Raw genomic sequence first — 27584 nt, 5'->3', positions numbered from 1 at the left:
GAAGCTGCCAGCAAAAGTAACTATGACACAGGGTAGAACAAGGTGAATTCTTTTTCGTTAAGATTGTAATAGTCGTAAATGACAGACACCCAATTTGGATCAGCAAAAGTAAGAAAGAATTTCTTGGTTCCCACACCTGATGAGTCCTGGAGTAAATGACTACAGGAATGGCTGGATCCAGGTGTATCAATGATGTGAGAAATCTCTCCATCTTGTGGCTTCTCTGTGTTGGCTTCATTCTCAGTCAGTCTCTCCACTTAGCTAAAAGGGAGTCTCTTCTGTAGTTATTCCAGCATAATGTAAAAGAATTGAGTCCTAGTCATCCAAACTGGGGTGGAGGTCAACCTGGCAACTCACACCAACTGCAACTGGGGAAGGGGCAGTTCACCTGAGAGAACCTTAGAATAAGGGGGAGAGGATGCTGGGAAGCAGAAACCTCACTGCCCACCACAGTGCCCCCAGAAAGACAGAGGCTTTTGGAGAGGGCAAGGGTCATTTCAGCCAGGGAGTTGAGACAGCTCTATGTGGCCAACTGGGGTTCTAGGGATGGGGTCAGGGGTCTCCTGCCACAGATCCATGCTTTGTATCTGGGGAGAGGAGGAAGAGGTATTCCTGAGAAGCCACCATGCTCCCAGTTGTCAGTATCTTGGTTAATCTTCCAAAGAATCCTGTGTCCTCATGCAGATGGGAAACAGTCTCAGAAAGGTTAGACATTCCTCAGCAAGCCACACCTAGCACCCTCTGCCCCTGCACTCCGGACCTGATTCCAGAGTGTGTCCACAGAGCAGATAGAGGGCTGTTTTCAGAAGGCACTTTGAATGGCTTCACCCTCCAAAGGCTCGGTCCTCTTGGGATTGAAACCCAAATTCTTAACATGGCCCACATGGCCCTGCTCCCTTCCTACGTTCCCTCCCCCTCAGAGCTTTTGCTCCTGCTACTCTCTCTACCTGAGTGCCCCCCTACTCTTTTTCACCCCATTAATCTTGCTGTCAACTCCCAGTTCCTCCAGGGACTCTCGGACTGGGGTGTGGGAGGAGGTTGTAGGGGCCAGGCATTAATCCACACTCTGTATTTTCATTGCCTTCACAACAACCCTAAGAGGGAGAGGTTATTATTATCCCCATTTTACAGACGAGGAAACTGAGGCACTGAACAAACGATTTGCTCGAAGTCAGAGCGAGAAAGTGGCAGGGCCACATTCAAAGCCAGACATTTCAGCTCCAGAGTCCTCGTTCTTAACTGCCACTGACACCGCCCCGATCCTTATAGCACAGGGTCCCTATCCTGATCACGTTCGGTGATAACGCATTTTTGATGTCTTATTTGGTTCATATCTGCCCCACTCGCTAACAGCTTGTAATGATGGTAGCTAACATATTGAGCACTCAGTTTGTGCTAGGCACTGTATTGAGCACTTTTATGCATTACCAAATTTCACCCTCTCAGCAGCCCTATAAATTAAGTACCATTATTCCCATTTTACAGATAGAGAACCTGAGGAGTGCAGAGTTTAAGTAACTTGTCCAGTAGGCTGAAAATTTCCAGAGGGCAGAAACTGTGTTCATTTTGCTTGTTATTGAATCCAGAGGGACTGATTCAGTGCCTGGCATACAGTAAGCACTCAATAAATGCTTTTTGGATGGATGGATGGATGATAGGTAGCAAAAAAGGGAGGGAGGGAGGGACAACTGCCACGTGCAACTTGGTCTGCCTGTCTCATGAGGATGTTCTGGCCGCAACGGGGACATCCTCAGACTCAAGTCTGGTGTCGTATCTGACATGGCATCCCTGTGCCTCTCTGCAGGTGCCATGATGCCGGTGAAGAAGTATCTGCTGAAGTGCCTGCACCGGTTGCAGAAGGGTCCGGGCTACACGTATAAGGAACTGCTGGTGTGGTACTGTGACAACACCAACACCCATGGCCCCAAGCGCATCATCTGCGAGGGGCCCAAGAAGAAGGCCATGTGGTTTGTGATCACCCTGCTCTTTGCCTCCATCGTCTTCTGGCAGTGGGGCGTCTTCATCAGGACCTATCTGAGCTGGGAGGTCAGCGTCTCCCTCTCTGTGGGCTTCAAGACCATGGACTTCCCAGCGGTCACCATCTGCAATGCCAGCCCCTTCCAGTAGGTGGTCCCTAGAGAGCAAAACTGGCTTCAGCCCAGTTTCTTTTCTTTCTCTTTCTTTATTCCGTGCTTCCTTCCAGCTTTCTGTTTCTCCCTTCCCTTTTCGTTCTCTTTCTCTCTTTTTTTACCCCCCTCTTTTTCTCCTTTCTCTCCCTGTTCCTTTTCTCTTTGTTTCCCTCTTTTTTTCCCACCTCTGCAGCAAGTATGATTAAAAATTCATAAACCTCCTTAGGCTCAGAGAGAGCCTCAGAAGTATCTCGTACTCCCTGCCTTTAGACATACCAGTGCCTAGCTATCAATTCAATAGGTGTTTTTTGAGCACCTATTATGTGGCAGTGTATGGGCACTTGGGAATACATCAGTGAATTAAACTCCCTACCCTCTTCACAGCCTACCAAAGAAAACAGACATTAATTTTTTTCTTAAATACGAAATTAATTATAATAGTCCAATAATTACAAAGTGATGATGAAAAATATATACAGCAGACATGCATTGAGTGCTTATGGAATGCCAGGCAGTGTGTTGAGTGTCCTTGGGTAATCAATGTAATTCTAATCCACACAATTAGAGATGAGCACTCCTGTAGTAGCCCCAATTTACAGGTCAGGCAATGAAGATTCAGAGAAGCCAGGGAAGTTGCTCAGAGACACACAGGGGGCCATGGTGGCATTTGAACTCAGGCCTGATCTGAGTCCAGAGCTGCCACCGTGTAACCACCTGATGGCAAGACCTACAGAGGGGACACACAAGGAGACCCAACCTAGTCCAGGATGAGGAGAGGCAAGGGGTCAATCAGAGAGGAGTGCCTTGAAGAATAGTTACAAGTTAGCCAAACTAGTCAGGGATGAAGAGGGTACTCCAAGTGGAGGGCACAGCATATGCAGAGGCCCTGGGGTGAGACAGTCCTTGGTGCATTCAAAGAATTGAAAGAAGGACCACCGTGGCTCGATAGCTCAATTTGTTAGAGCATCGTCCTGTTACAGCCCAAGGTTGCATCTGAATCCCGGTCAGGGCACATATAAGAATCAACCAATGAGTGCATGGGTGAGTGAAACAACAAATCAGTGCTTGTCTGTCTGTCTCTCTCTGTCTAAAATCAATTACATAAATTTTTTAAAGAATTGAAAGAAGGACCAACATGGCTGAGTCATGGAGAACATTCTTATTCACAAGCAGGTCCTAAAAGGGAATTCATACTTCCCGATTACATTTTCAGTTATCAGAAATCCCCTCTTTCTAGTAATAGGTCTCTTGCCTGTTTGGGTGGATTCTTGCAGCTACTCAATAGAACCCTTAGCAATCATGGTGAAATAGCACTGTTCCAAGTGCTTTATAAGCATCACCTCATTGAATCCTCCCAACAGCCTTCTATGGTAAATATTTTAATCCTGATTTTATAGATGAGAGAACAGAGCCTTAGAGGGATTTAATTGCCCAAGGCCACACAGATATTAAGTGGAATGTCAGAATTTGAGCCCAAAGTCCATGCAATAAGCCACCAAGCTCAGCAGCAGCTGTGGACATGTAGGCTGTAACAGAAGGCCTCACCACCATAGCCCACCTCCTTCTGAACCCTCCTCTTCCTGTGTGCATTTGGGTGGCTAGTTTAATGGTCAGGGGACAGGCAATGCCAGTGTCTGAGACTGCTGTACCCCTTTGCATACCAGAACTTGGGCCTGTGCCCAGGTTTTAATACTCTTTCCTACAGGAAGTCCTCTAGCCAGAGCTAGACATATGCTGGCGACCACACTCAGGTAGGGTCTTAAATCAACTAGGCATGGAGTGACTGGGGCACAGGGTATGGGGCCCCCACACAGGACACTCCGTGGTATGGACACATTTCTGCCAGACTAACTGGTCACCAGTTCCCATTTGGGAGCCTCCAGGGGCTGAGAGCCAATACTGAAGGCCCAGCCCCACAGTCCCATCCACCTTCTCCTCCTGGAACTTGTTCTTATTCCCAAAATCACTGCTGGAAAATCAGGGCCCCAGGGTCACAAACCTGCCCCTCTTCCCTGCATTTCCTATGCCCTCTTGGGTGGATGATGGCAGAGCCCCCTCCACTCCAGCCCACACACAATCAGCATGCCCATTGAAGCCCATCACTTCCAGGTTCCAGGCTCAGCTCCGTGAGCTCAGGACATCACAGCAACTCCCTCAGCCTTGGTTTCCTTATCTTTATGGGGAGATGATCAGAGAACTGTGGAAGAGATTAAATTAAATAAGGCATAGGAAGCACCTAGCACCTGGCACACGGTAAACAGTCAATAACCATTCTCCTCACTAGAATGTGAATTTCTCCTCTCTACCATCACAGTGCCTGGCACATAATGGGCACTCTTTAAATACTTAATGAATGAAAGAGTGAGTGGGTGGGTGGATCAGTGCATGGACACATGGCTGGGTGGGTAGCGAGGTGGGCGGTTGGGCGGGGTGTTCTTCTCAGACATGCTGGCAGCTGTGCTGGATTTGGAGGGGATCCCAGGCTACAGTTCCTATCTCTCAGCTGCTCTTGCCCCACTTACCAGCACTTTCCCCAACCCAGATATTCTAAAGTCAGGCATTTGCTGAAGGATCTGGATCAACTGATGGAAGCAGTTCTAGAGAGGATTGTGGCTTCTGAGTCAACCCATACCAATGCCACCAAGGCCTTGAATTTCACCATCTGGAACCACACACCCCTGGTTCTTATCGATGAGCGGAACCCCCACCACCCAGTGGTCCTCGACCTCTTTGCGGACAATCACAATGACTCAGCAAGCAGCAGCCCAGCACCAGGAAGGACCTGCAATGCTCAGGAGTGCAAAGTAGCCATGAGACTGGTAAGTGGGCCTCAGGCCCATGTCCATCAATGGACCCTATCCAGTGAAGCTGATGGGAGTTTCTTTTCTTTAATAATCTGGCTCTTGCTGGGGGAAAGGCAAGCTGGAAGCCAGTGCCTATTTTGTATGTTTACCAAGCTATTTTAAAAATAAAAATGGCTAGTGTATTAGTCAAAACATTTTTGGATGCAAGTGACCCAGCTCAGACTACCTTAAGCAAAACAGGGAATTCAATGACTCACATACTAAGAAGTCCACTGATACACTGGGTTCAGGTGTGGTTGGACCCTGGTGTTCAGATGCTGTTATCAGCACTCTATTTCCCTCCATCTTTGTTCAGCTTTTTTAATTGAATTTATTGGGGTTACATGGGTTAATAAAGTTACACAGGTTTCAAGTATACAATTCTATGATGTATTACTATCTGTACTTTTCTCTCAGTTGACTTCACTCTGTGGAGTGAAGGGCCTTGACAATTCCAGACATGCATCCGACCAGCTTAGCACTCTTCCCAGAAAGCTCCTATTTTCCAGTGACCACAACAAAAGTCCTGGGCATGATCATCAGGTCATATGCTCAGCCCTCAACCAATTGCTGTGGGCTGAAGGATGGGCTCTCATGGTTGGCCAGTTCTGGAGTCATGTGCTCCAGAGCTGGGGGTGATGTCAGCCTCTGTCGGACCACAGGGACTGAGTGAGGGCGAAGAGTGGGTCCCTAAAGGACAAATTAAGTCTTATTATCAAAAGACAGGGGCATAAACATTGGGCAGGTGAAAAACCACAGCTGTGCAGTACAGCCAGTGCCGGAGTATAACTGCACTGCCTTGGGAGGCACCTGTCGGTTCTTGGAGATGCCCTGAGTAGCACTGTAACTACAGATTCTTGGGCCCCACGCCTATAGAATCTGAATGGGCAGCTCTGGGCCAGAGCTCAGGAGTCGGTATTGTTAACAAGCTCCCTGGTAATTCTGATGACCACCCTTGGTTGGGGGCCCAGTCTGGGGCCATACACTCCCCAGAGAGAGGCCACTGCCTCCCATGCCACCATGGGGTCAGGGCTCGCCCAACATCTCCACATAAACCTGCACACAGCATGAGGCTTGCAGAGTCCTGCTGCCAGCTCGAACTCAGTGCCCGACTACTTCGCAGTGGTTACCTGGTTGCCTGTGTCCATGTTCTCATCAGCAGGGCAGGCCTGTCCCTGGTGGCTGCACCAGCTCTCAGGGCAAGCCCTTGTGTGCATGCACACGTGTGTGTGTATGTTGTACGTGCTCCCACATTTAGTGGGAGCGAGAGTCTGCTGCTGTCACACTGTACTAACCTCTCTGGGCCTCGATTTATTCATACTGGTAGGGTAGGGTTGCTGTGAAAATTGAGTGGGATCATAAATTAAAGCCTTGAGAACAGAGCCTGGGCCAGAGTGAGTGTTAAGGTATTATCTTCTCCCCAAGGGAAGACCAGGAGGCTTCCAGCAACAGACCTGAGGTTAGTTTGCCGCAGGCCCGCCCTGGGAAGGAGAAGCTTCTTCTGGCCTCCTGGACTCAGAAAGAAGGCCCACTATGAGATGAGGATGAATAGAGGCAGAGAGGTCAAGACCAGAGTCCCAGAGCAGAGCCAGTTCTGTCTGTGTGATGACCTTGTGGTGGGCCAGCTGCGGCGAGGTGGAGGGTCCTGCATCCCTCGGTGGGCTCAGACTGACAAGGCCCGGGTCCAGAGGCAGAGTCTGGAGTCCTTTGTGGTTCATATGAGCTACAGGCAGCTGCCACTGGAGGTCTTGGGAAGAGGCTGGAAAGGAGCCAGGGAATCGGAGGGTCAGAGTATATCTGTGTACATGTGTGCTCACATAAGTCTGAGTGTGGTGCCAAGTGTGAATCTAGATATATAGGCTTGTGGGCAAGTAAGGATATGTGTATGCGTAGTTGTGACCATGATATCATGTGACTGGGGATATCAGAAAGTGGATGTCTTTCTCTGTATGTGTGTGTATATGTGCAAACGTGTGCATATAGGCATGTGCAAGTGTTCACTTGTGCTTACGGTTACATGGCGGGGGAGGGTGTGCTGTGTGTGCGAGTCCTTGTGACCATGCAGCTGCGTATTGAGGGGCAGCCTCTGAACTCGTGTGAGCATGAGTGTAAACACAGGTCCCCACGGCCCAGCCCCAGGGTACAGCCAGAGGAAGGGCAGCTGGCCAAGCACCCTCAGCCCTTGCCCTTGGGACCGTGACTGCAGCCCTGCCAGCAGCCTCCGCACCCACAGGAACCCCTCTTGGTCTCCGCAGTGCTGCCTCAACGGGACCATGTGCACCTTCCGAAACTTCACCAGTGCTACCCAAGCCGTGACAGAGTGGTACACCCTGCAGGCCACCAACATCTTCTCACAGGTGCCAGCCCAGGAGCTGGTGAAGATGGGCTCCCCAGGCGAGCAGCTGATCCTGGCCTGCCTGTTTGGGGCCGAGCCCTGCAGCTACAGGTGAGAGACACCGCCAGCCTCCCGCATGCACCCTGGCTCGGGCGCTTCCCAGCTCTCTGCAGTGCAATTAGCTGTGCCTCGGTGTCTTAGGTCACATTTCCTCGAGGTACCCGGCAAGAATTATATAAGCATTTTAAAAAGCAACTTTTTAATGTTGACTTACATTAGAATCAGTTTAGACTTACAGAAAGGTTGCAGAAAGATAGTACACAGAATTAGTTCCCCTATCCTCCTGACCCAGTTTCCTCTGTTGTTACCATCTTGCATCACTATGACAATTTGTCACACTAAGAATCCAACACTGGCACATTACTATTAACTAAATGCAACACTTTATTCAGATTTCATTGGTTTTTTTTTCCTGGTGACCTTTATCTGTTCTCGACTCCATTCAGGAGACCACACTGTGTTGTTACTCTGTCTCCCTAGTCTCCTCTGGGCTGTGACGGTGTCTCAGCCCTTGTTTTGGAGGACTCTGACGGTCTCACAGTGCTGGTCACGCGTCTCACAGGAAGTGCCCATTCAGGTGTGCACAGATGACATGGTTTGGGAAAGGAGAGCACAGAAGTGAGGTGCCCTCCTAATCGCATCACACACGGCGGCCACGTGCGCTGCCTGTGATGCTGGCCTCCCACACTTGGTGGCGGTGCTTGCTGCATGTTGGGATTCTCCACTGCAAGGTCACCACATCTCCTCCCTGGTCTGTATCATGAGCCGAGTCACCAGGTCCAGCCCACGCTCTCAGGGTGGAGGGCAGGGGAGAGGGGTCATGTGCTGTCTGGAACCCTCCTGTAAGGAAGGTTTGTCTGTGCCCCATTTGTGCATCTCCTGAATCATTTATTTCTACCTGTGTGGACTGGTGTGTATTTGAGTTGTAACCCAATAACACATTATTTATTCTCTACCCCAACCCATCCAACTTTGGCCACTGGGAGTGTCCAAACCTGAAAACAATTTTTATGAGTTTATTTGAGCCAAACTGACCATAATGCCAGGAAGCAGATCTCAAATGCTCCATAGAGAGGCAGTTTTCAGTTTCTTTTATACATTTGAAATTAAAGAGGGAACAGTAAGGAAGATTACAGGAAGGTGAGAGACATTAAGGTACGGGATAGCAAACAAGATTACGTGCTCCCCTGAGGGCAGCAAGCCTCTGAGGGGTCTGAAAAGGAGGATGACTCTGGCCTTTCACAGGTGTGTTAACCTGGGTGCACCAGAACAATGGACAGGGCTTGCTTAAGGCCAAGATAAACCTTTCACTGAAGAAGTTATAAGCCTGGGACATGTCTACCCACCAGGACCTGCCCAGCTAGAAATTTGTGATCAGATCACCCTGGGAGGTGACTTTCAATCACTGGACTTATCAGTTTTATTACAGACAGCTTTTTTGTCCACAGAAGCTTTTCCAGCCCCTGTGGCATGTCCCATCTATTTGTTAATTCATTTTTTTTTATTGTTCAAATACATTTGTCTCCATTTTCCCACCAGTACTTTCCCTTGTCCCCCTCTCCCACCTCCCTCCCTCAATCCTTCCCCACTTTGGCTTTGTCCATGGGTCTTTTATACGTGTTCCTTGACTTTACCATGCCCTTTCCTTTCCCGGTTACCCCCTTCCCTCCTTCCTTCACCCCACTGTCGGTTTGTTTTTTCTTTCAATGTTGCTGGTTATATTTTCCTTGCTTGTCCGTTTTGTTGATTAGGTTCCATTTATAGGTGAGATCATATGGTATTTCTCTTTTACCGCCTGGCTTATTTCGCTTAGCATAATGCTCTCCAGTTCTATCCATGCTGTTGCGAAGAGTAGTAGCTCTTCCTTTCTTTCTGCTGCGTAGTACTCCATTGTGTAAATGTACCACAGTTTTTTGATCCACTCATTTACTGTTGGGCATTTAGGTTGCTTCCAGCACTTGGCTATTGTAAATTGTGCTCCTTTGAACATTGGGATGCATAGGTTCTTCTGAATTGGTGTTTGGAGATTCTTAGGGTATAATCCCAGCAGTGGAAATGCTGGGTCAAAAGGCATTTCCATTTTTAGCTTTTTGAGGAAATTCCAAACTGCTTTCCACAGTGGCTCCACCAGTCTGCATTCCCACCAACAGTGTACTAGGGTTCCCTTTTTTCCACAACCTCAGCAGCACCTGTTGTTTGTTGATTTGTTTATGATCGCCATTCTGACTGGTGAGAACTGCTATCTCATTGTGGTTTTAATTTGCATATCTCTGATGGCTGGTGATGACGAGCATCCTTTCACACGTCTCTGGGCCCTGTGTATGTCCTCCCTGGAAAAGTTTCTGTTCCGGTCCTTTGCCCATTTTTTAATTGGATTGATTGTCTTCTTGGCATGGAGTTGTGCGAGTTCTTTATATATTTTGGAGATCAAACCCCTGTCCAAGGTATCATTGGCAATTATATTTTCCCATATGGTTGGTTCCCTTTTCATTTTACTGATGTTTTCTTTAGCCATGCAGAAGCTTCTTATTTTGATGAAGTCCCATTTGTTTATTCTTTCCTTTATGTCCCTTGCTGTAGGGGACATATCTGTGAAAATATTGCTGTGTGGGATATCTGAGAGTTTCCTGCTTATGTTCTCCTCTAGAACTTTCATGGTGTCTCAACTTATATTTAAGTCTTTTATCCATCTTGAGTTTATTTTTGTGTATGGTGTAAGTTGGTGGTCAAATTTCAATTTTTTGCATGTAGCTGTCCAACTCTGCCAACACCATTTACTGAAGAGGCTATTTTTACTCCATTTTATGCTTCTTCAGCTTTGTCAAATATTAATTGACGATAAAGACATGGGTTTATTTCTGGGCTCTCTATTCTGTTCCATTGATCTATCTGTCTCTTCTTATGCCAGTACCAGACTGTTTTGATTACAGCGGCCTTGTAATATAGTTTAATGTCCGATATTGTGATCCCTCCTACTTTGTTCTTCTTTCTCAAAATTACTGCAGCTATTCGGGGTCGTTCATGGTTCCATATACACTTTTTGAAAGTTTTTTTAATGTCTGTGAAATACGCCATTGATATTTTACTAGGGATTGCGTTGAATCTATAAATTGCTTTGGGTGGTAAGGACATTTTGATGATGTCAGTTCTTCCAGTCCATGAACTTGTTATATGCTTCCATTTATTTGTGTCTTCCTTAATTTCTTTCTTCAGTGTTGTACAGTTTTCTGTATACAAGTCTTTTACCTCCTTGGTTAAGTTTATCCTAGGTACTTTATTTTTCTTGTTGCTATAGTAAATGAGATTTTTTTTCCTGATTTCTGATTCTGATATTTCATTGTTGGTGTACAAAAATGCCTCCAATTGCTGAATACTGACTATGTATCCCGCTGTTTTGCCAAATTCATTTATTAGATCAAGCAGTTTATTGGTGGAGTCTACAGGGTTTTCTATGAACACTATCATATCATGTGCAAACAATGGTAGTTTTACTTCCTCCTTTCCAATTTGGATGCCTTTTCTTTCTTTATCTTGTCTGATTGCTGTGGCTAGGTCTTCCAGTACTATATTGAATAGAAGTGGTGAAAGCAGACATCCTTGTCTTGTTCCCAATCTTAATAGGAAAGCTTTAATTTTTGCACGTTGAGTATGAAGTTGGCTGTAGGTTTTCCATATATGGCCTTTATTATGTTGAGGTTTGCCCATTTTTTTCCCACTTTGCTGAGTGTTTGTATCATAAATGGGTGCTGTACCTTATCAAATGATTTTTCCACATCTATTGATATGATCAAGTGGTTTTTGTCTTTCCTTTTGTTTATGTGATTTATTGAATATTTGTGTATATGATGATTTGTGAATATTGAACCATCCTTGCATCCCTGGGATGAATCCCACTTGATCAAGGTGGATGATCTTTTTAATGCATTGCTGGATGAGGTTTGCCAATACTTTTTTGAGGATTTTAGCATCTGTGATCATCAGCAATATTGGCCTGTAGTTTCCTCTCTTTGTGGTGTCTTTATCTGGTTTGGGGATTAGGATAATTTAGGCCTCATTAGAAGAGTTTGGGATTCTTTCATCTTCTTGGATTTTTTGGAATAGTCTGAGAAGGACAGGGGTTAGCTCTTCCTTAAATATTTTGTAAAATTCTCCTGTGAAACCATCTGGTCCAGGGCTTTTGTGCCAGGAGTTTTTTTTTATTACTGCTTCAATTTCACCAGCTGGTGTTTGTCTGTTCAGGTTTCTGCTGCTTCTTCATTCAGAGTTGGAAGATTATATGTTTCTAAAAATTTGTCCATTTCACCCACGTTTTCAAATTTCTTGGCATATAATTATTCATAGTAGTTTCTTACAATCCTTTGTATTTCTGTGGTATCAGCTCTTATTTCTCCTCTTTCATTTCAGATATTATTTTTTAGGTCCTCTCCCTTTTTTTCTTGATGAGTCTGCTTAAAGGCTTGTTGATTTGTTTTATCTTTTCAGAGAACCAACTCCTAGATTGGTTGATCCTTTGAATTGTTCTTTTAGACTCTATGTCATTCAGTTTTGCTCTGATCTCATTTCCTTCCTTCTACTTGCTCTGGACTTTGTTTGTTGTTGTTTCTCCAGTTTTTGAAGCTGGAGACTTAGGTCATTTATTTGAAATGTTTATATCTTTTTTAGGTAAGCCTGTGTGGCAATGAACTTCCTTCTCACGACTGCCTTCTCTGTGTCCTATAGGTTTTGGACTATTGTGTGTTCATTTTCATTTGTTTCCAGAAACTTTTTTTTATTTCTTCTTTGTTCTCATTATTGACCCATTCATTGTTTAATAGCATGCTTTTCAGTCTCCTTGAGTATGAATGGTTTTGAGTTTTTTCCTTGAGATTGGTTTCTAGTTTCAAGCCCTTGTGGTCCAAGAAAGTGCTTATTATGATTTTGATTTTCATGAATTTGTTGAGGCTTGTTTTGTGTTCTATCATGTGGTCTATCTTTGAAAATATTCCATGTGCATTTGAAAAGAATGTGTATTTTGCTTCTTTGGGATGAAAGGTTCTGTATCTGTCAGTTAAGTCCATTTGATCTAATGCATCATTCAGTTCCACAAAATCCTTGTTGATGTTTTGTTTGGAAGATCTATCCATTTTTGACACTGGGGTGTTAAAATATCTTACTATCTGTGTGATGCTGTCTATATCTTTCGTGAAGATCTCCATGATTTTCCTTATATATTTGGGTGCTCTTCTGTTGGATGCATATAGGTTTACAATGTTTATGTCCTCTTGATGGATTTTTCCTTTGAGTATTATGAAGTGTCTTTCGGGGTCTCTGTTTATGACCTTTGTTTTGAAATCTATTTTGACTGATATAAGCATTGCTACCCTGGCTTTTTTTTCCCTGTCCATTTGCTTGGAATATTTTTTTCCATCCTTTACTTTCAGTCTGTGTAGGTCCTTTGTTCTGAGGTAGGTTTCCTGTAGGGAGCTCACGTTTGACTCATGTTTTCTTTTCCATTCAGGTATCCTATGTCTTTTCATTGGGGCATTTAATTCATTTCCATTTAAAGTTATTATTGATAGGTACTTATTCATTTTTTCCTTTTGTACCTGTGTTCCTCTCTTTCTCACTCTTTCTTCATCTTCTTAAAACAGTCCCTTTAGCATATCTAGCAGTGCTGTTTTGGTGGAGGTATGTTCTTTTAGCCTTCTTTTGTTTGGGAAACTCCTTTTTTTTATTTACTTATTTGTTTTATTTTTGATTATTAAAGTACTGAATATCCACTTACAATATATGCATGATTGTACAAAAAAATTTAAAGAAGTAAAAAAAAAAAGACTCAAAAAAAGACCCATAACTCCAATATCAAAAGGTAAACTACAACAGTAATAATTTTGCCATAATTCATTGTTTTCTTTTCCATGCATTGTAAGATAATATTATGATAAACCTGGTGAGATTTTAAGAAGCTATCAAATGGTTTTTTTAATGATATAATATCTGAGGATAAACAATGTACAGAGTAATAAATGTAGTATAAACACAATATTATATTACAATGCATGGAAACTCCTTCTTTTGCCTTCCATTTTAATTGAGAGCCTTGCTGGGTAGAGGAGTCTTGGTTGCAGGCCTTTGCTTTTCATGACTTGGAATATTTCTTGCCATTCCCTTCTGGCTTGTAGTGTTTCTGTTGAGAAGTCAGCTGCTAGCCACATCGGGGCTCTCTTGTATGTTACTGTCTGTTTCTCCCTTGCTGCCTTTGGGATTCTCTCCTTGTGTTTGATGTTTGCCATTTTAATTATGATGTGTCCTGGAGTGGGCCTCCGTGGGTTCCTCTTGCATGGGACCTTCTGTGCTTCCTGGACTAGTGTGACGTTTTGTCTCCTCTTGTTAGGGAAGTTTTCCATCATTACTTTTTTCAAACAGGTTCTCTATCCCTTGCTCCTCTTCTCCTTCTGGTATCCCTATTATACAGATATTATTATGTTTCCATTTGTCCTGCATATCCCTGAAATGCCTCTTCATTCTTTTTGAGTCTTTTTTCATTTTCTTCCTCTTTCTGGGAGCCTTTCTCTACCTTGTCTGCCAGCTTGCTGATTCAGTCCTCCGCTTCATCTAACCTGCTCTTTATTCCTTCTACTGTGTTCTTCAATTCAGAAATTGTATTCTTCATTTCCTCTGGTCTCTTATTGATAGTTCCTATGTCCTTTCTCATGCTGTATAGTTTGCAGTAAGTTCCTTGAAGTTTCCCTGTAGTTTTTGGTAATTCTTTCTGAGCTCACTAAGCTCGTTGAGCTTTCTTAGAACCATTGTTTTGAACTCAATATCTGATAGTTTACCTGCCTCTATTTCATTTAGTTCTCTTCCTGGGGATTCCTCCTTTCCCTTTGAGTGGGGCATATTTCTTTGTCTTCCCATTATTTATGAGACTCTTCTTTTTTGCTTTTCCTTCTTAAGTTGATCTGTCTTGATTTCCTGACTTTGTGATGTGACCTTCTATGGTTGGAGACTGCTGTTTTTACTTACTAGATCTGCCTCTGCTGAAGTCAGATGTTGACCCTGTCTGACCTGAGGCAGTCTTTTAGAGACTTCAGAAATCTACTCTCTGTGGCTCTCTCCTTCAGTCGTTAATCTAGTCACTCTGCTCTCAGCAGGCAAGCTTAGGCACCACAGCGTGGGGCAAAGTCCTTCCTGTGTGTGTGGTTATTGTGTCCTCTCACACTGTTGCTGCTCAGGGGAGTGGTTTGCCTGAGCAAGATGGCTGCTGCCATATGGGGGAGGAGTCAGCCCCGGTTCCTGCAGGCTACTGCCTCAGTTCTCTCCCCAGAGCCTCCATCTCCAGACTCTCCTCAAGCATCTCTAGACCATTCTGTGCCCCCTTTATCCAGGGATCTATTATCTGTGACTGCCACACTGTACTCAGCAGTAGGGCTTGTGCACCTAGCAAGATGGCAGCTGCCAAATGGGGGATGAGTCAGCACCAGATCCTACTGGCTACTCTCTCAGTTCTCCCCGCAAAGCCTCCTTCCCCAGTCTCTCATCAAACGGCTCCAGCCTACTCTCCGCCTGCCTTTGCTGGAGCCTAGGGTAAGTGGCTGCCAATACAAATGTATGTGTTGACCCTTTAAATGGCTCTTTGCATCTCTAGCCACCTGTCTCTCACAGAGAGCATCCCTGCCACCCTTCACAGCTGGCTGTTATCTGAGTACTTTAAGGGTTCTGGTGCTGTAGGATGAAGATCCCCACCTATGGTTCAGACCCCACTCTTCTCAGGAGGATCCAATTGTCCATTTAAATATCCCTCTGGCGCTGCCGCCCATGGGCACCCAGCCTGCCTTCTTGAGTCTCTCTCGCACTCCTTACCAGTCAGGTTGTATTAAAGCCAATTCCTGTGTCCATCCGAGGTTTTAAGTTTCCTCTCTTGCTATTGTTCAGTTGTTTGTTCCAGGTGGTTTCTCCACAATTTGGTTGTAATTCCAGATTTGTGCTGGGAGGAGGTCAGTGTGACTTCCACTCACTCCTCCGCCATCTTGAATTCTCATTTATTTTTGAGTACTCCTTACTCTCTGGCACTATGAGGTGCCCTGGGCCCAGAATCAGCCACTGCTTTGAGGACCCCTGGTTCCTTTAATTGGAGAATGGCATTCAGAAACCAAGACCTAGACATAATCAGTATTGTTATTATTATTACTATTATTATTACTACTACTGCTACAACATCAGAGACTGGCTAGCTAGTTTCTTCCCTGGGAAGCTTGCCCTGACCCCTGGCACATAGTACCACCATTGTTATCCTGCTTCCTGGTAGTATTCTCTGTTTCCTGGTCTCCTCCGGAGGCTGTTGGTCTCTGTCTACATGCCTGGCCCTATCCCAGGAAAGGTTTGGGAGGGAAACACCTGTTTCTGGAGCTGGAAGTGGCTAGTACTGGGAACAGCCTCTCTGGGGAAAGAGAACTATCAACAAGCAAATAGTGGGCAAGTAGGTACAGGGAGACCAGGAGTGTAGCCTGGGCATGAAGGGATCCAGCCACACCCTGATCAGCCTCCTGCTCTTGCACTGTAGATGCCTGAGACAGCGTGTTTAGAACACTGTGTCCCTGAGCCCCTGGGGTGGGGTCTGGCCCTCCAGAGCAGGGACTGACTTTAGCTGGTTTGCCCCACTCTGTTCCTTTCCTGTGGCCACAGCCCTGAACCCACACAGGAGGCAGACTCCACAGTGTCCGCCCAAAGCTGTATTTTCACTCCAGGCCTTTGCCCATGCTGTGCTCCCTGCCTGGTGTGCCCTTTCTCCTTTCCACTCCCCAGGCTCAGCCACCTCTCCCTCATCCTGAAAGTCTCACCTCAGGCCTCACCTCCACCAAGAACCTGCTCCTGACCCACTGCACACCCCATCCCCGGGGAAATCCAGTGTTGATCATCATGCTTACCTCTGCAGATGCCCTATCGTGTATAATTTGTAATATTAACAAACATTTACTGAGTGTCTGTCTCCTGTGTGTCAGGCTCTGAGGAGAGAGCACTGAGCGCTGGCAGCCAATATCTGCTGAATACCCCAGTATGCTTGACATCCAAACCTCACCTCGGTCATCTGGGTGGGTGCTGTTATTATTACCTGTGTTACAGGTGAGACACGTGAGGGTAAGAGAGGCAAAGTAATTTCTCCAAGTTTACCAGCTAGTCAGTGACAGAGCCAGAATTTGAACTTAGGCAGGCTGGCTCCTAGGCCTGGGCTTTTTAGCCTCTAAATTCTTTCTCCCTCAAGACAGATATGAGGGCTGTTCTCACTGGGCTTATGTTCTAAAGCAGGGGACAGCTATAAACAAGCAAGTAAATAATAGAAGACAGTTTCAGATTTTGGTGCATGCTATCAAAAAGTAAGCAGTGGAGTCCTGGCCGGGTTGCTCAGTGGGTTGGAGCATCATCTTGATATGCCAAAGTTAGTTCAATCCCGGGTCAGGGCATATTCAAGAAGCCACCAATGAATGCATAAATAAGTAGAACAAATTGATGTCTCTCTTTCTCTCTCTCTCTCCCTTCTCTCTCTAAAAATCAATAACATTTCTCTAAAAAATCATTTACTGCGCTTTAAAATTCCCTCAAAAAGCCCATTTGCACAAGAAAATAGAGATTTTGATTTTTTTTTTTTTTTAAGCAGTGGAAACATCTGCTGTGGAATGTAAGACTTAGAGGACAAGTCTGCACTTCAGCTGATGTGTCTGTACATTGGATGCACTGAGCCCCATTCTTTCCTGTTTTAATAAAATAAGGAAGACAGTATAAAAGCATCCAAAGACCTTTTAAAGCAATTTCTATACTCTCTGGAAACTGGAGAACATAGACATAGATGAACAGAGCACGGCGATCTCACATGGACCCAACCACCAGCTCCAGGTGGGCTGCAGGGCTCACGCTCTCCCGCCGCTGCAGTGCCTCCCACGCTTCTATTCTTCTGTCTGTATCCCACCTGAAAAAATTAGCAATAATTCTTCAATATCATCAACCGTTTAGTTGCATTTACCCTCATAAATGTCATATTTTTTGTTTGTTTGCTTGTTGGAATCAGGATCCAGTTACAGTCCACACATTGTGATTGTAACCCAGGTCTTTCACTTTTCTTTTAATCTAGAGGTGCCTCCCTTTTCTTCTCCCACAGTTTATTTGTTGAATGAATTGGATTATCTTATTGAGTTCCCCACGGTCTGGATTTTGCAGATTGACTGACTCTCTGTGGTGTTTCTGAACCTTGTTCCTCAGTCTCTATTATTTGTTGTAAGTGGTTGTCAGAGACGGATGCTCAGGTCAGGGCTGGTGTTTTTGGCAAGGCCACTTGCTCATCGGCCTGTGCTCTGCTGGCCAGAGACGCACAGCAGCGGTCACCCCACTGCTCCTGCCAAAGCCAGTCATTTGTCAGCAAGCGAAATCCTGGTTTCCTGACTGTATCACACCCTCTTCAGTTGTTAACTGGATCAAACCAGAGCTTTTTTTACAGCTATATTGTAAGAAAAAAATAAAATGTCAGGTGGAGGGAGCCACAGATTAAGAGTCTTAAAAGACATATCAGCCAATCACATGTTAACATTATTTGGACTCCAATTTAAACAAATAAACCGTAAAAAACAAAATTGGCACTTATGAGACAACTGGAACTTTGAACTGAATATTTAATAATACGAAGAAATTTTTGTTAGTTATTTTTATCATAGTAGTAGCATTGTTTTTTAGTTCTTTTCTTTTAGAAATCCATATGAAGTGTTTACAGATAAAGTTACGATGTCTGATATTTGCTTCAAAATAATACGGAAAGGAGAGTGGAGGCCAAGTAGAGATAAAATGTGACTGGCCAGGATGTGGCAGCTGTTGAAGCTGGCGGTGGGCTTTGTCTCTGCACTTTTAAATGTTTGAAATATTCCATATCCGAAAGAAATTTAACAAAATTGGAACTACATTATCTCTACTTCCATGAGCACCTTTATGGAAACATTTCTTCTTGTTAAATTATTTCCTTAGGAAACATTCCCATGGCATGAGACAAGACCCCATAGAGGGTCATTTTCATGCCTCGTTTCACTGTTCCCTTTCCTCTGCCTCTGCTTAGACGCTCTCCTGATTCACAGCCCCTCTCTGGCCCTGCATCCCAGTCCACTGCCCTTTTTATCTGGCTTCCCAAGGTTGTCCAGGCCACCTCTCTGGATTCTGCCAGAGAGAGTGGCTTAAAACAACAGAAATGTGTTTCTTCACGGAGGAGGCAAGAAGTCCAAAATCTAGGTGTCACAGGACGAGGCCTCCCTCCAAAGGCTCCAAGGAGGGTCCTTCCTGCCTCTCCCAGCTGCCCAGGGCTGCAGGCATTCCTGGGCGGGGGCTGCATCACCCCAACCTCTGCTTCATCTTCACAGGGCTTCTCTGCATCAGTATCTTCTCTTCTCCTGTCTCTTGTAAGAATAATTGTGATTGGATTTAGGACCACCCAGATATTCCAGGCTGATCTCGTCTCAAGATTCTTAATTACATCTTCAAAGACTCCTTTTCCAAATAAGTTCACATTCACAGGTCTCTGGCCTTAGGACATGGACATATCTTTTGGGGGGCACAGTTTAACCTACTAAATGGTTTACAAGACTCTGTAGATGAGACATGAAAATGTCACCAGATGGGGACCTGGCCTGGAGCAGGTCTGCCTCTGGCTGGCCAGTAGTGTGCGGGTCCTTGACTCCATGCAGGAAAGATTTCATGAGTCCAGGTGATTTTGAGAGTGTATTAAACCGGAGACAGTCAGACAAAGGAAGGACTTAGGATAGAAGAAGAAACAGGAGAGAGCCAAGGTGGGGGCTGTTTTGACTTTTTAGAAACATAAAGGAAAGAACTGAGCCAAGGTCTAGTTGCTGACAGCTCCCTGGGAAGTCAGAGAAAAAAGAGGGCCTTGAAGACAAGTTCAGGGGGTTAACCTGGAATGAGCTGCCACTGCCCACAGATCCCCTGGTTGCAAGACCCACAGGGACCCTTAGAGTTCAGGAGAAAGAGAGCAGAGATACAAGCCGTGGGTGTGCCCTAGCCAGAACACCATGAGCTTTTTGTCTTGAGGCTTTTTATCTTTCTTTGGCGGACAGGAATCCTAGGGGAGGCCTCAGGGGAGGGTCTTAACAGAACACTCATCAGCTTTCCAGGTGTGTCCTTCAATATTTGATTCATCAAAATGTGTGTATAGAGGGGCCAGGGTTATTTTCTGGTTCATTCCATTTTTAAAAAATGTCATCAAGAAAGAGGCACTGAGGTCAGTCTGGAATGTGTAAACCATTTGCTCCTAAGTGTCCTTGGTTAAGGAAGAAAAAAAAAGTGTGATTCACTAGCTGGCTGTCAATTGCTCAAACTGTCTGGCCTTGTTTAATTATTTTGTCTCGGTTTCCCTTATTCCACCTGTCAAGGAATTTCCCTAGCTTCTTACTACACTGCCTCAAAAACATGAAAGTAACTTCTTTTTCGTAATTCCTGGCTAAGACAGAAAGCCTGAGCCCAACCCCAGAGAGACTCTCTTCTCCCCTCTTTCCCAAGGGAGTCTGGGAATCTCTCTGGCTTGTGCTCAGGTACAAGGGATGGACAGATGACCTGTTGCTCACCTGTCCCTTTCTGGGCCCTCTGAGCAGTAAGCGAAGGGCAGGGAGCAGCTGCCCGCTGTCCCCACCATGAGCCCTGGACAGTGCCCAGTCGGGGTTGGGGCACTGGCCACGTTGGGCCCTGCTCTGCAGCTGCTAGTATTTCTTTCAGGAACTTCACCTCCCTCTTCCACCCTGATTATGGCAACTGTTACATCTTCAACTGGGGCATGACCGAGAAAGCACTCCCTTCTGCCAACCCTGGAGTTGAGTTCGGTAAGTTTTGATTCCTCCTGGGGCCAGAACCATAAGGCTTTAACCTCCCCACCATGTGGGACTGAAAGACCAAATTACCATCAAGCATTGAAGGGTAGGATCTGGAGTAGATAGACTCGGCATGAGGAAGAGCAACCTTGGGAAGCCCGTCCTGTGTGCAGGGAGGCTGGCCCAGGGGTCTTCTCAGCCATTTTCTTATCCCACACCTGTAAATCCCTGGGGTAGCGACCATGTATCCACTTTGAGAATGAGCAAAATGAGAATTCAGAGCAGTAGAGTGTAGTGGTTAGGGCTCAAGCTCGTATGTCTGATGAAATCCCAGCTCCACCATTCATTTACTTGGTGGGTGATCCTGAGCTCAAGATCTAACTTTTCAGAGCCTTGATTTCCCCATTCAAAGGTGGCCTACAGTAGCATGGAATACAGTGTATACCTCACTTGAGTCACTGAGACGCAAGTCAGGTGAGGTGAACTGCTTACCACAGTGCCCTGCAAGCAGTAATTCTCAGTATGTGCCGGATCCTGAGGAGTTTTAGTAACTCGCCCAAGACCAGCTGGCTAACACATGGCAGCCCTGACTCAGGCTCATCCCTATGCAGTTCATAGAGCAAATCACACAGACCAAGAGAGAACAAAAAGAGCAGGTGGGCATGAGGAGGTGGGAGGTGGTCAGTGACAGAGGCAGCTATGTTGGCCTGTCTCAGGGACAAGCTGGTGGACTCAGGATGTCTGTGGCTTTCAGGCTATGAGCACAGGTAGGAGCAAAGCCTTCCTCCCCTCTCAGGGTCAGCCTGCCCCAACCAACCAACAAGAGGCAGGTTGTCATTCAGTAGCCATCAGGGGCTCCTGGTCAAGGGGACAGAGTGGGCTTACTGCCCTTCCCCCAGCCCTGTGCCCCTAAACACACTGTGCCTCAGAGAGGTGCGGACCAGCTCCCATAAGGGGCAGCAGATTAGAAATAAGAAGCCCAGCTACCTGTATTAGGACCTCAGCAACCCCACTTTCTCACTGGGTGACCTCAGACAAGTCCCTTCACCTCTCTGCGCCTCAGTTTCCTCATCTGGAAGCTGGGGACGATAACAGTACCTACCTCATATGTATCTTCAGAGCACCAGTGAGATTGTGTATAAAAAATCACTTAGCCCAGCATATAGCAAATGCTAAAGAAACACCAGCCTTACTATCCTAAGCACCTAGCATAGTCCTATGGTGCACAAAATATCAGGTGTGGTCTCTGCCCTCCATAACAGAACAGTTGAGTTGGGAAGAAAGAGAGACAAGAAAAGAAGAGTCAGTCACATGAGTGAGGCAGGTTCTAGGAAGGAAAGTCCCGGAGCTGGGAGAGGGTATAACAAAGACCCTGAGACCTAATTTAGGTAGTCAGGGGAGGCTTCTGGAGGAAGTGACACTGGGCTGAGATCTGCAGGAAGAGCAGGATTTCCTAGGTGAAGTGTGAGGGTGGAAAGAGCATTCCCGAAGGTCCAGCATCAGGAAGGTGCACAGGAGCTAAGGGGGATTGAATGGAGAGAACAAGGACCCGTGTGAGGTGAGGTAGAGCCACATGGTGCATGTCCCTAGATCTACCTGCTGTGTGGGCTGGGGAAGCAAGAGGAGCCCTGGGCAGAGGTGAGGGTAGCGTGGACTAGGATGGGGCCATAGAGAAGACAAGGGTTCCAGTTTTCACAAAATGGAGCCAACTTCTTGGGCAGGCCCTCGGGGACCCCTTGGATGGAGGGGGTGTGGACAAGTGGGGCGTGGGTCTCCCTTCAGCTTCGGGGAGTGAGTTCAGACAGGCCTTGGTGTCCCTTCCCCGCAGGCCTGAAGTTGATCCTGGACATAGGCCAGGAAGATTATGTGCCCTTCCTCACGTCCACGGCCGGGGCCCGGCTGCTGCTGCATGAGCAGAGGTCATACCCCTTCGTCAAAGACGAGGGCATCTATGCCATGTCAGGGACGGAGACATCCATCGGGGTGCTGGTGGTATGGTCGCAGCCCCAGGGAAGCCCGAGGGGGGTGAGGGTGGAAGCTGACCTGCCTAGCACCACCTTACCGTGGCCTGAGAGGAGGGGATTAGGCCTCTTGAAGCCCTGGCCTTCCCTCACGGTCCACTCCTGCCCTGCCCTCTGGCTGGACCCCGCCCGGGCAGACACACTCTGGGGGGAGACAAGCACCCCGGCACCTGCTGGGGCCTACTGCTCTCCATCCCCTTTCAGAACTCCTAGACCCACATGCTCCATGGGAGGCAGGGGCAGAGGAGTTTCCTAGGGTTGACCAGGGGTCCCACAAACACCCTTTCTGGACATAGGACAAACTGGAGAGAAAGGGCAAACCCTACAGCCAGTGCACTGTGAACGGCTCTGACGTCCCCATCCAAAACCTCTACAGGGACTACAACACCACCTACTCGATCCAGGTAGGGTGACAGTGCAGGCCTTGTGCCCGTAGCACCCCATCTGTGTCATCCGGCCCGAGGCTTAGGTCTCTGGGAGAAATGGTCCTCAAAAGGCGATTTACTCGGGAAGTCAGTTTATTGGCAAAGTCCCTCTTTGTGTCTGGCCTCACACCTCTTTGCTGCAGCCAGGGGGCATGTCCCCAGACCCAGCCTCAGTGACAGGGACAGACTCCTCTCCCAGTCCAGTCTGCCTTGGCAGATATAAGAACTGAGGCACAAAAAGGGGACAGCCCAGGGCCCCCCTCCATGTCCAAGTGCTGCAATCGCGGGGTGGCCCTCCCTTTTGCCTTAGTCACAGGAAAACCCTCCCCCATGCCCACCTGCCTGCTCACCCCATCCAGCTGACTCCATCCACCCACACATTGCCCGGCTGGTTTGGTCACCTTTTCTCGGGGGACAGTGTAGGGAGGTGGGGAGAAAGGAGGAGGACACAGAAGCATCAGGCCCCAGCCACCAAAGACCCCTTTCCAGGAAAACCTCTTGCTTCTTTCAGTGCAATAACCACTCTGGCCAGAGACCTTGGCAAAGACCTAGGCCCTGGTCACGTGCTCTGTCCACCCCACCCTGCCCTACCCCAGCCTCAGTCATGGGGCTGCAGGGGACACCTGCTTCCCAGTTGAGACAAGAGGTCTGGAAGAACCCAGTATACTTGCCCGAAGTCCGAGCTCCTCGTCAACTCCCTGGCCTTCCTCCCCAGCTCTGCTCTTCCCGGCTGTGCATGTCCTCTGCCTGCCACCTGATTTCTTGCTCCAGACCAAGCACTTACAGAGGCCAAGCCTAGCCCTTCCAACCTCAGCCAACAGGGCAACTGTCGCCCCGTTCTGCCATGAGTAAACTGAGACCCCGAGGTTAATAACTGGCTGCCACACACATAGTAGGTCTCTGAGTGGACTGAAAACAGGTTGGAATGACCTGAAAAGACAGTATGAACAGGAATTCATCACCTGCATGCCCAGGGTGCTGAGCCCACTCTTCTCCCAGGCACCCCTCCCAGAGGACGCGCTGCCGCTCTCGTCCTCTTCTGTCAGCACTGGCCTTTCAGGAATCAGCCTCTCCTTGCAGTCCCTGAGTGGGTCCCTCCAGGACAAAGGCACTTGGAGCCAGCCTGCCCGACTCCCTCAGAACTGCCCTCCTGGGCCTTTCTGTGTAAAGGGCTCGAAACAGATGCTCTTTATCCAAGTGCTAGCTTTAGAATTTGGAACAAGCCACCCCTTCCCAAGTCATCTGAACAGTGGGACCTGGTCTGAATCTCTCTGCAAGGAACAGGTAGAGGGAAGGACCGGAGATGCACCCTGGTCACCTCAGCACCACTTCTCAACTGGAGGGACACCTCTTCTGGCCCCTCCAGCTCCCTGGGCCCAGGGAACTAAGGACCCTGGGCCCCGTGCTGGGGCCGGGGAGGGGCATCACTGGTCTATGTGTGTGGTCTCCCTGCCCCCTGTCCCAGGCCTGTATTCGCTCATGCTTCCAAGAGCACATGATCCATAACTGCAGCTGTGGCCACTACCTATACCCGCTGCCCCAGGGAAAGAAGTACTGCAACAACCAGGAGTTCCCTGACTGGGGTGAGTGGGACCAGCCATTGGCACCCTAACCGGCCTGCCACTATCCACCAAGGCTCTGCCTGCCAGGGAGAGGCGTGGTTCCATGCCCTCAACAGGGCCCAGGGGTGTACCCGGGCTTGCTCAGCCACATGCACAGTCCACAGCCCCTCCCTCCCAGGCACCCCTCTCAGGAGAACCCAGCTCCCATTCACACTTTGACTCCATGACTTGTACACTTAAACTGCACCTGTGTGGGAGTGATTCTGCCTGTGTGCCATGTGTAAACACCCTCACCTGTGTGGGCCTGGGTATGCAACTCTAGTGAGGGCACACATGTACGTGCATTTGTGTTTTCCCACACACACGTGTGAAAGGGCATGTATGTGTGCGTGCCTCGATGAGGTGCCGCACTCAGGACTGCAGTGCCCGTCTGAACCTGTGTTCATGGACTAGTCCATGCCTCCATTGTCTGCGTTTGTGCCCACTGGTTTGTGTGTACATATGAGTGTGTGTGCATGCACAAGGCCACATGTATCAGCCTCAGCACTGTGTCCGTGCCTGTGTGAGCTCACCTGGTCTCTCTGTGGTGTGCTGGGGCGAGGGGAGAGGGAGGTGGCCTCCAAGGTCTCGAAACCTGAAGCCACAGTAGGAGGAGAGGCCCCTGCAGGGCTCACATTGAGCTGGAGTCCTAATGGCCCAGAGTCCAAACACCCAAGGATGTTGTACGCAACAGAGAGAGTTCTACCACTTCTTCAAACCAGGAAAATGTGGAGAACAAGAGGGAAAAACTGTATCTCTTGTAACCACCCACCCCTTCAACACAACCCTGTCACTCTGGTCCCTACTAGGAATGAGGATGACAAGCAAAAGGAAGCTGCCTTGACCCTGCTGAGCTGAGCCTGGATGTTTGGGGAGAGGATCCCCCAGGCCAGGCCGAGGCAAAATGGCACAAGATGGGGGTGGAGGGATGGATGGTTCTCAATGACAGGGGCTTCGGATTGAGACAATTCTCCCCCTCACACCCGCCACCCCAGTCAGAGACCTTAGGTGGCCCAGGGCCAGGAGGGCAGAGGGCAGCCAGAAGCTCAAAGGCTCAAAAGCTCAAATTCTCTGCCCCACCCCTCTCCTGCTCAGTTTATTGCTACTCAGAGCTGCGCAGGAGCTTGGGCCAGAGGGAGACCTGCATCAAGATGTGCAAGGAGTCCTGCAAGTGAGTGCAGCATGGGCTCAGCGGGGTCTGTGGAGCAGGGCGGTATGCACACTGCAGGGTGGGACAGCCACAGGCCTGCCTTCTCTCTTCCAGTGACACCCAGTACAAGATGACCATCTCGATGGCCGACTGGCCTTCTGAAGCCTCTGAGGTGAGGTAGTGGTGTGGCCAAGCTCCTAGCCACCTATCCTTGGGCTGGGGCCTGTTCTGGGCCTGGGTCTGCAGGCTGCTTGAGACTTTGGAGAGGGTGCTCCTTCCTCCCTCTTCTCTCCCCCTTTCCTTCCACCCCTAGGCACTGTGCTGGGGACACAGCAGCGAACCAGACAGACATAGTCCTTTGTCCTTACAGTGCTTACATTCTAGTCAGAGAGACAGCCTACAGAGAAACAAGATCATTTCAAAGTGTGATAATGATTGTGTAGGAAGTAAACCAGATGATGAGAGTAACTGGGGGAAGGACTCCCCAAAATTGTGACACTTTTGCTGAAATCAGAGGATAGAGCTGAGCCAACCCTGGGTAGGGTTGCGGAGGAGGGCCCAGGCAGAGCAAGGGCCAGAGGTGGGAAAGAACTAGCAGAGGGTGGCTGAGCCGTATGGGAAGAGTCTGGAGACTTGAGTGCCTTCTCCCCATAAGAGCGGCCACATTGTACACTATTACCTTCCTTCTCTTTCCCATCCCAACACATGGTCCCCAGAGGGCTTCAGGAAGATACAGGGCTGTAGTCTGTCCCCCAAAGGGAGCAGGGTCCATGGTTGGGAGGGAATACAGCAGATGCCATTTTTTTTAACTGCCTTCTTGGGTTGCAGGACTGGATTTTCCATGTCCTGTCTCAGGAGCGGGACCAAAGCACCAATATCACTTTGAGCAGGTAAGCCTGGAGTTCAGGGCAGGGCTGAGGAAGGAAGAAAAAGGCAGGAACGAGAGTCACAGGAGAGGAGTTTGGACATAGTGCAGCTCCTCAGACACTTTCTCACAGTGGTCAGATCCAGGAGCAAGCCTGGAAGAGGAAGCACTGGGAGTGAAAGAGGAGCCAGCCACAGGGACACAGGTCTACCACTTCCTAAAGGAGAGCCTGTCCTCTATCTATCACCTGTTCATACACCCATCCATCCATCCATCCATCCATCCATCCATCCATCCATCCTTCTATCCATCATCCATCCTTCCAATCTTCTATCTATTCATCCACCCATCCATCCTGTCAAGTCTTCTACCCATCCACCTATTCATCCATCCATCCAAACATCATCTATCTTTCTAATCTTCCACCCATTTATCCCTCCATTATCCATCCTTCCATTATTCCACTCATCCATCCACCTACCCATCCTCTATTCATTCATCTTTCCATTTATTCACAACAAACATACACTGAGCACAAAGACACAAGGTCCACACTGTCAGAAAACCTGAATCTACAAGATAGAGAGATGAGATCAGAGTTTATGGTGATGCAAATCTGTAGCAGACCCTCCCTGTGGAAGCATAGCAGGAAGGAGACACCATCTGCCAAAGACATAAGGGAGGTGGCACTTGAGCTAGCTCTCCAAGTGTAAGAATTGTTCAAAGCAAATAGACAAAAATGTCCATGCAGAAGCCCAGACATGAGAGAGCTTAGCCTTTCTGAGGACCATCAGATATAAGAGGGAAGCCCACTTGGCCACTCTTCTCTCTGCCACAGGTTTCCTGCCAGAGGGTCAAGCTTAGGACTCTCTGCAGAGTCTACCGCTTATGGGCTGGACCATCCTGGTGGTGGGGGGAGTGCTCAGGGGCTGTCTCTGGCCAGAGTATCCCTTAGGGAGCTGGTTCAGAAAGGGGCCCACAGGATGGGTACTAGGCAGATGCCCTTTGTGGCCCAAAGCACACAGCAGCCAAGAAGGGCAGCACTGTTGGCTCTTGTTTGGACCTCACCACCCATGGCAGTGCGTCTGTGAGAAGCTCAAGCAGAGGAGGGTTGGGGCAGCCCCTCTGTTGCCTTTTCTGTGTGTGTGTGGGGGGGGGGCAAAGGGCATCAGTCCTTGCTGCTTCCTGCAGGAAGGGAATTGTGAAGCTCAACATCTTCTTCCAAGAATTCAACTATCGTACCATTGAGGAGTCGGCAGCTAATAATGTGAGTTTGGGGGCTCCTGACACCTTTACCTTGCACCCTGAGGGGCAGGAGGGTCCCC

The 27584-nt window shown here is 47.9% G+C and overlaps 1 protein-coding gene across 2 annotated transcripts in view; it reads left to right on the top strand.

Annotated features, from left to right (window-relative positions):
- SCNN1B (sodium channel epithelial 1 subunit beta) overlaps nucleotides 1-27584 on the top strand; it is a 60638-nt gene that overhangs the window by 32438 nt on the left and 616 nt on the right. For both annotated transcript variants that reach the window (XM_054580957.1, XM_054580956.1), the window contains exons 2-12: nucleotides 1805-2123; nucleotides 4672-4948; nucleotides 7228-7418; nucleotides 20106-20209; nucleotides 22026-22189; nucleotides 22515-22622; nucleotides 24109-24226; nucleotides 25340-25415; nucleotides 25509-25566; nucleotides 26223-26284; nucleotides 27451-27526. In XM_054580957.1, the coding sequence (XP_054436932.1) occupies nucleotides 1810-2123; nucleotides 4672-4948; nucleotides 7228-7418; nucleotides 20106-20209; nucleotides 22026-22189; nucleotides 22515-22622; nucleotides 24109-24226; nucleotides 25340-25415; nucleotides 25509-25566; nucleotides 26223-26284; nucleotides 27451-27526 (1548 nt within the window). In that variant the 5' untranslated portion in view covers nucleotides 1805-1809. The remainder of the gene's footprint in view (nucleotides 1-1804; nucleotides 2124-4671; nucleotides 4949-7227; nucleotides 7419-20105; nucleotides 20210-22025; nucleotides 22190-22514; nucleotides 22623-24108; nucleotides 24227-25339; nucleotides 25416-25508; nucleotides 25567-26222; nucleotides 26285-27450; nucleotides 27527-27584) is intronic.

Source organism: Pteronotus mesoamericanus, unplaced genomic scaffold (assembly GCF_021234165.1).
Source record: "Pteronotus mesoamericanus isolate MK-2021 breed Mesoamerican mustached bat unplaced genomic scaffold, CSHL_Meso_final contig_64, whole genome shotgun sequence".
NCBI lineage: Eukaryota > Metazoa > Chordata > Mammalia > Chiroptera > Mormoopidae > Pteronotus > Pteronotus mesoamericanus.
The sequence above is the reverse complement of the archived record's forward strand: the minus strand, read 5'-3'. Positions and strand labels throughout refer to the sequence as shown.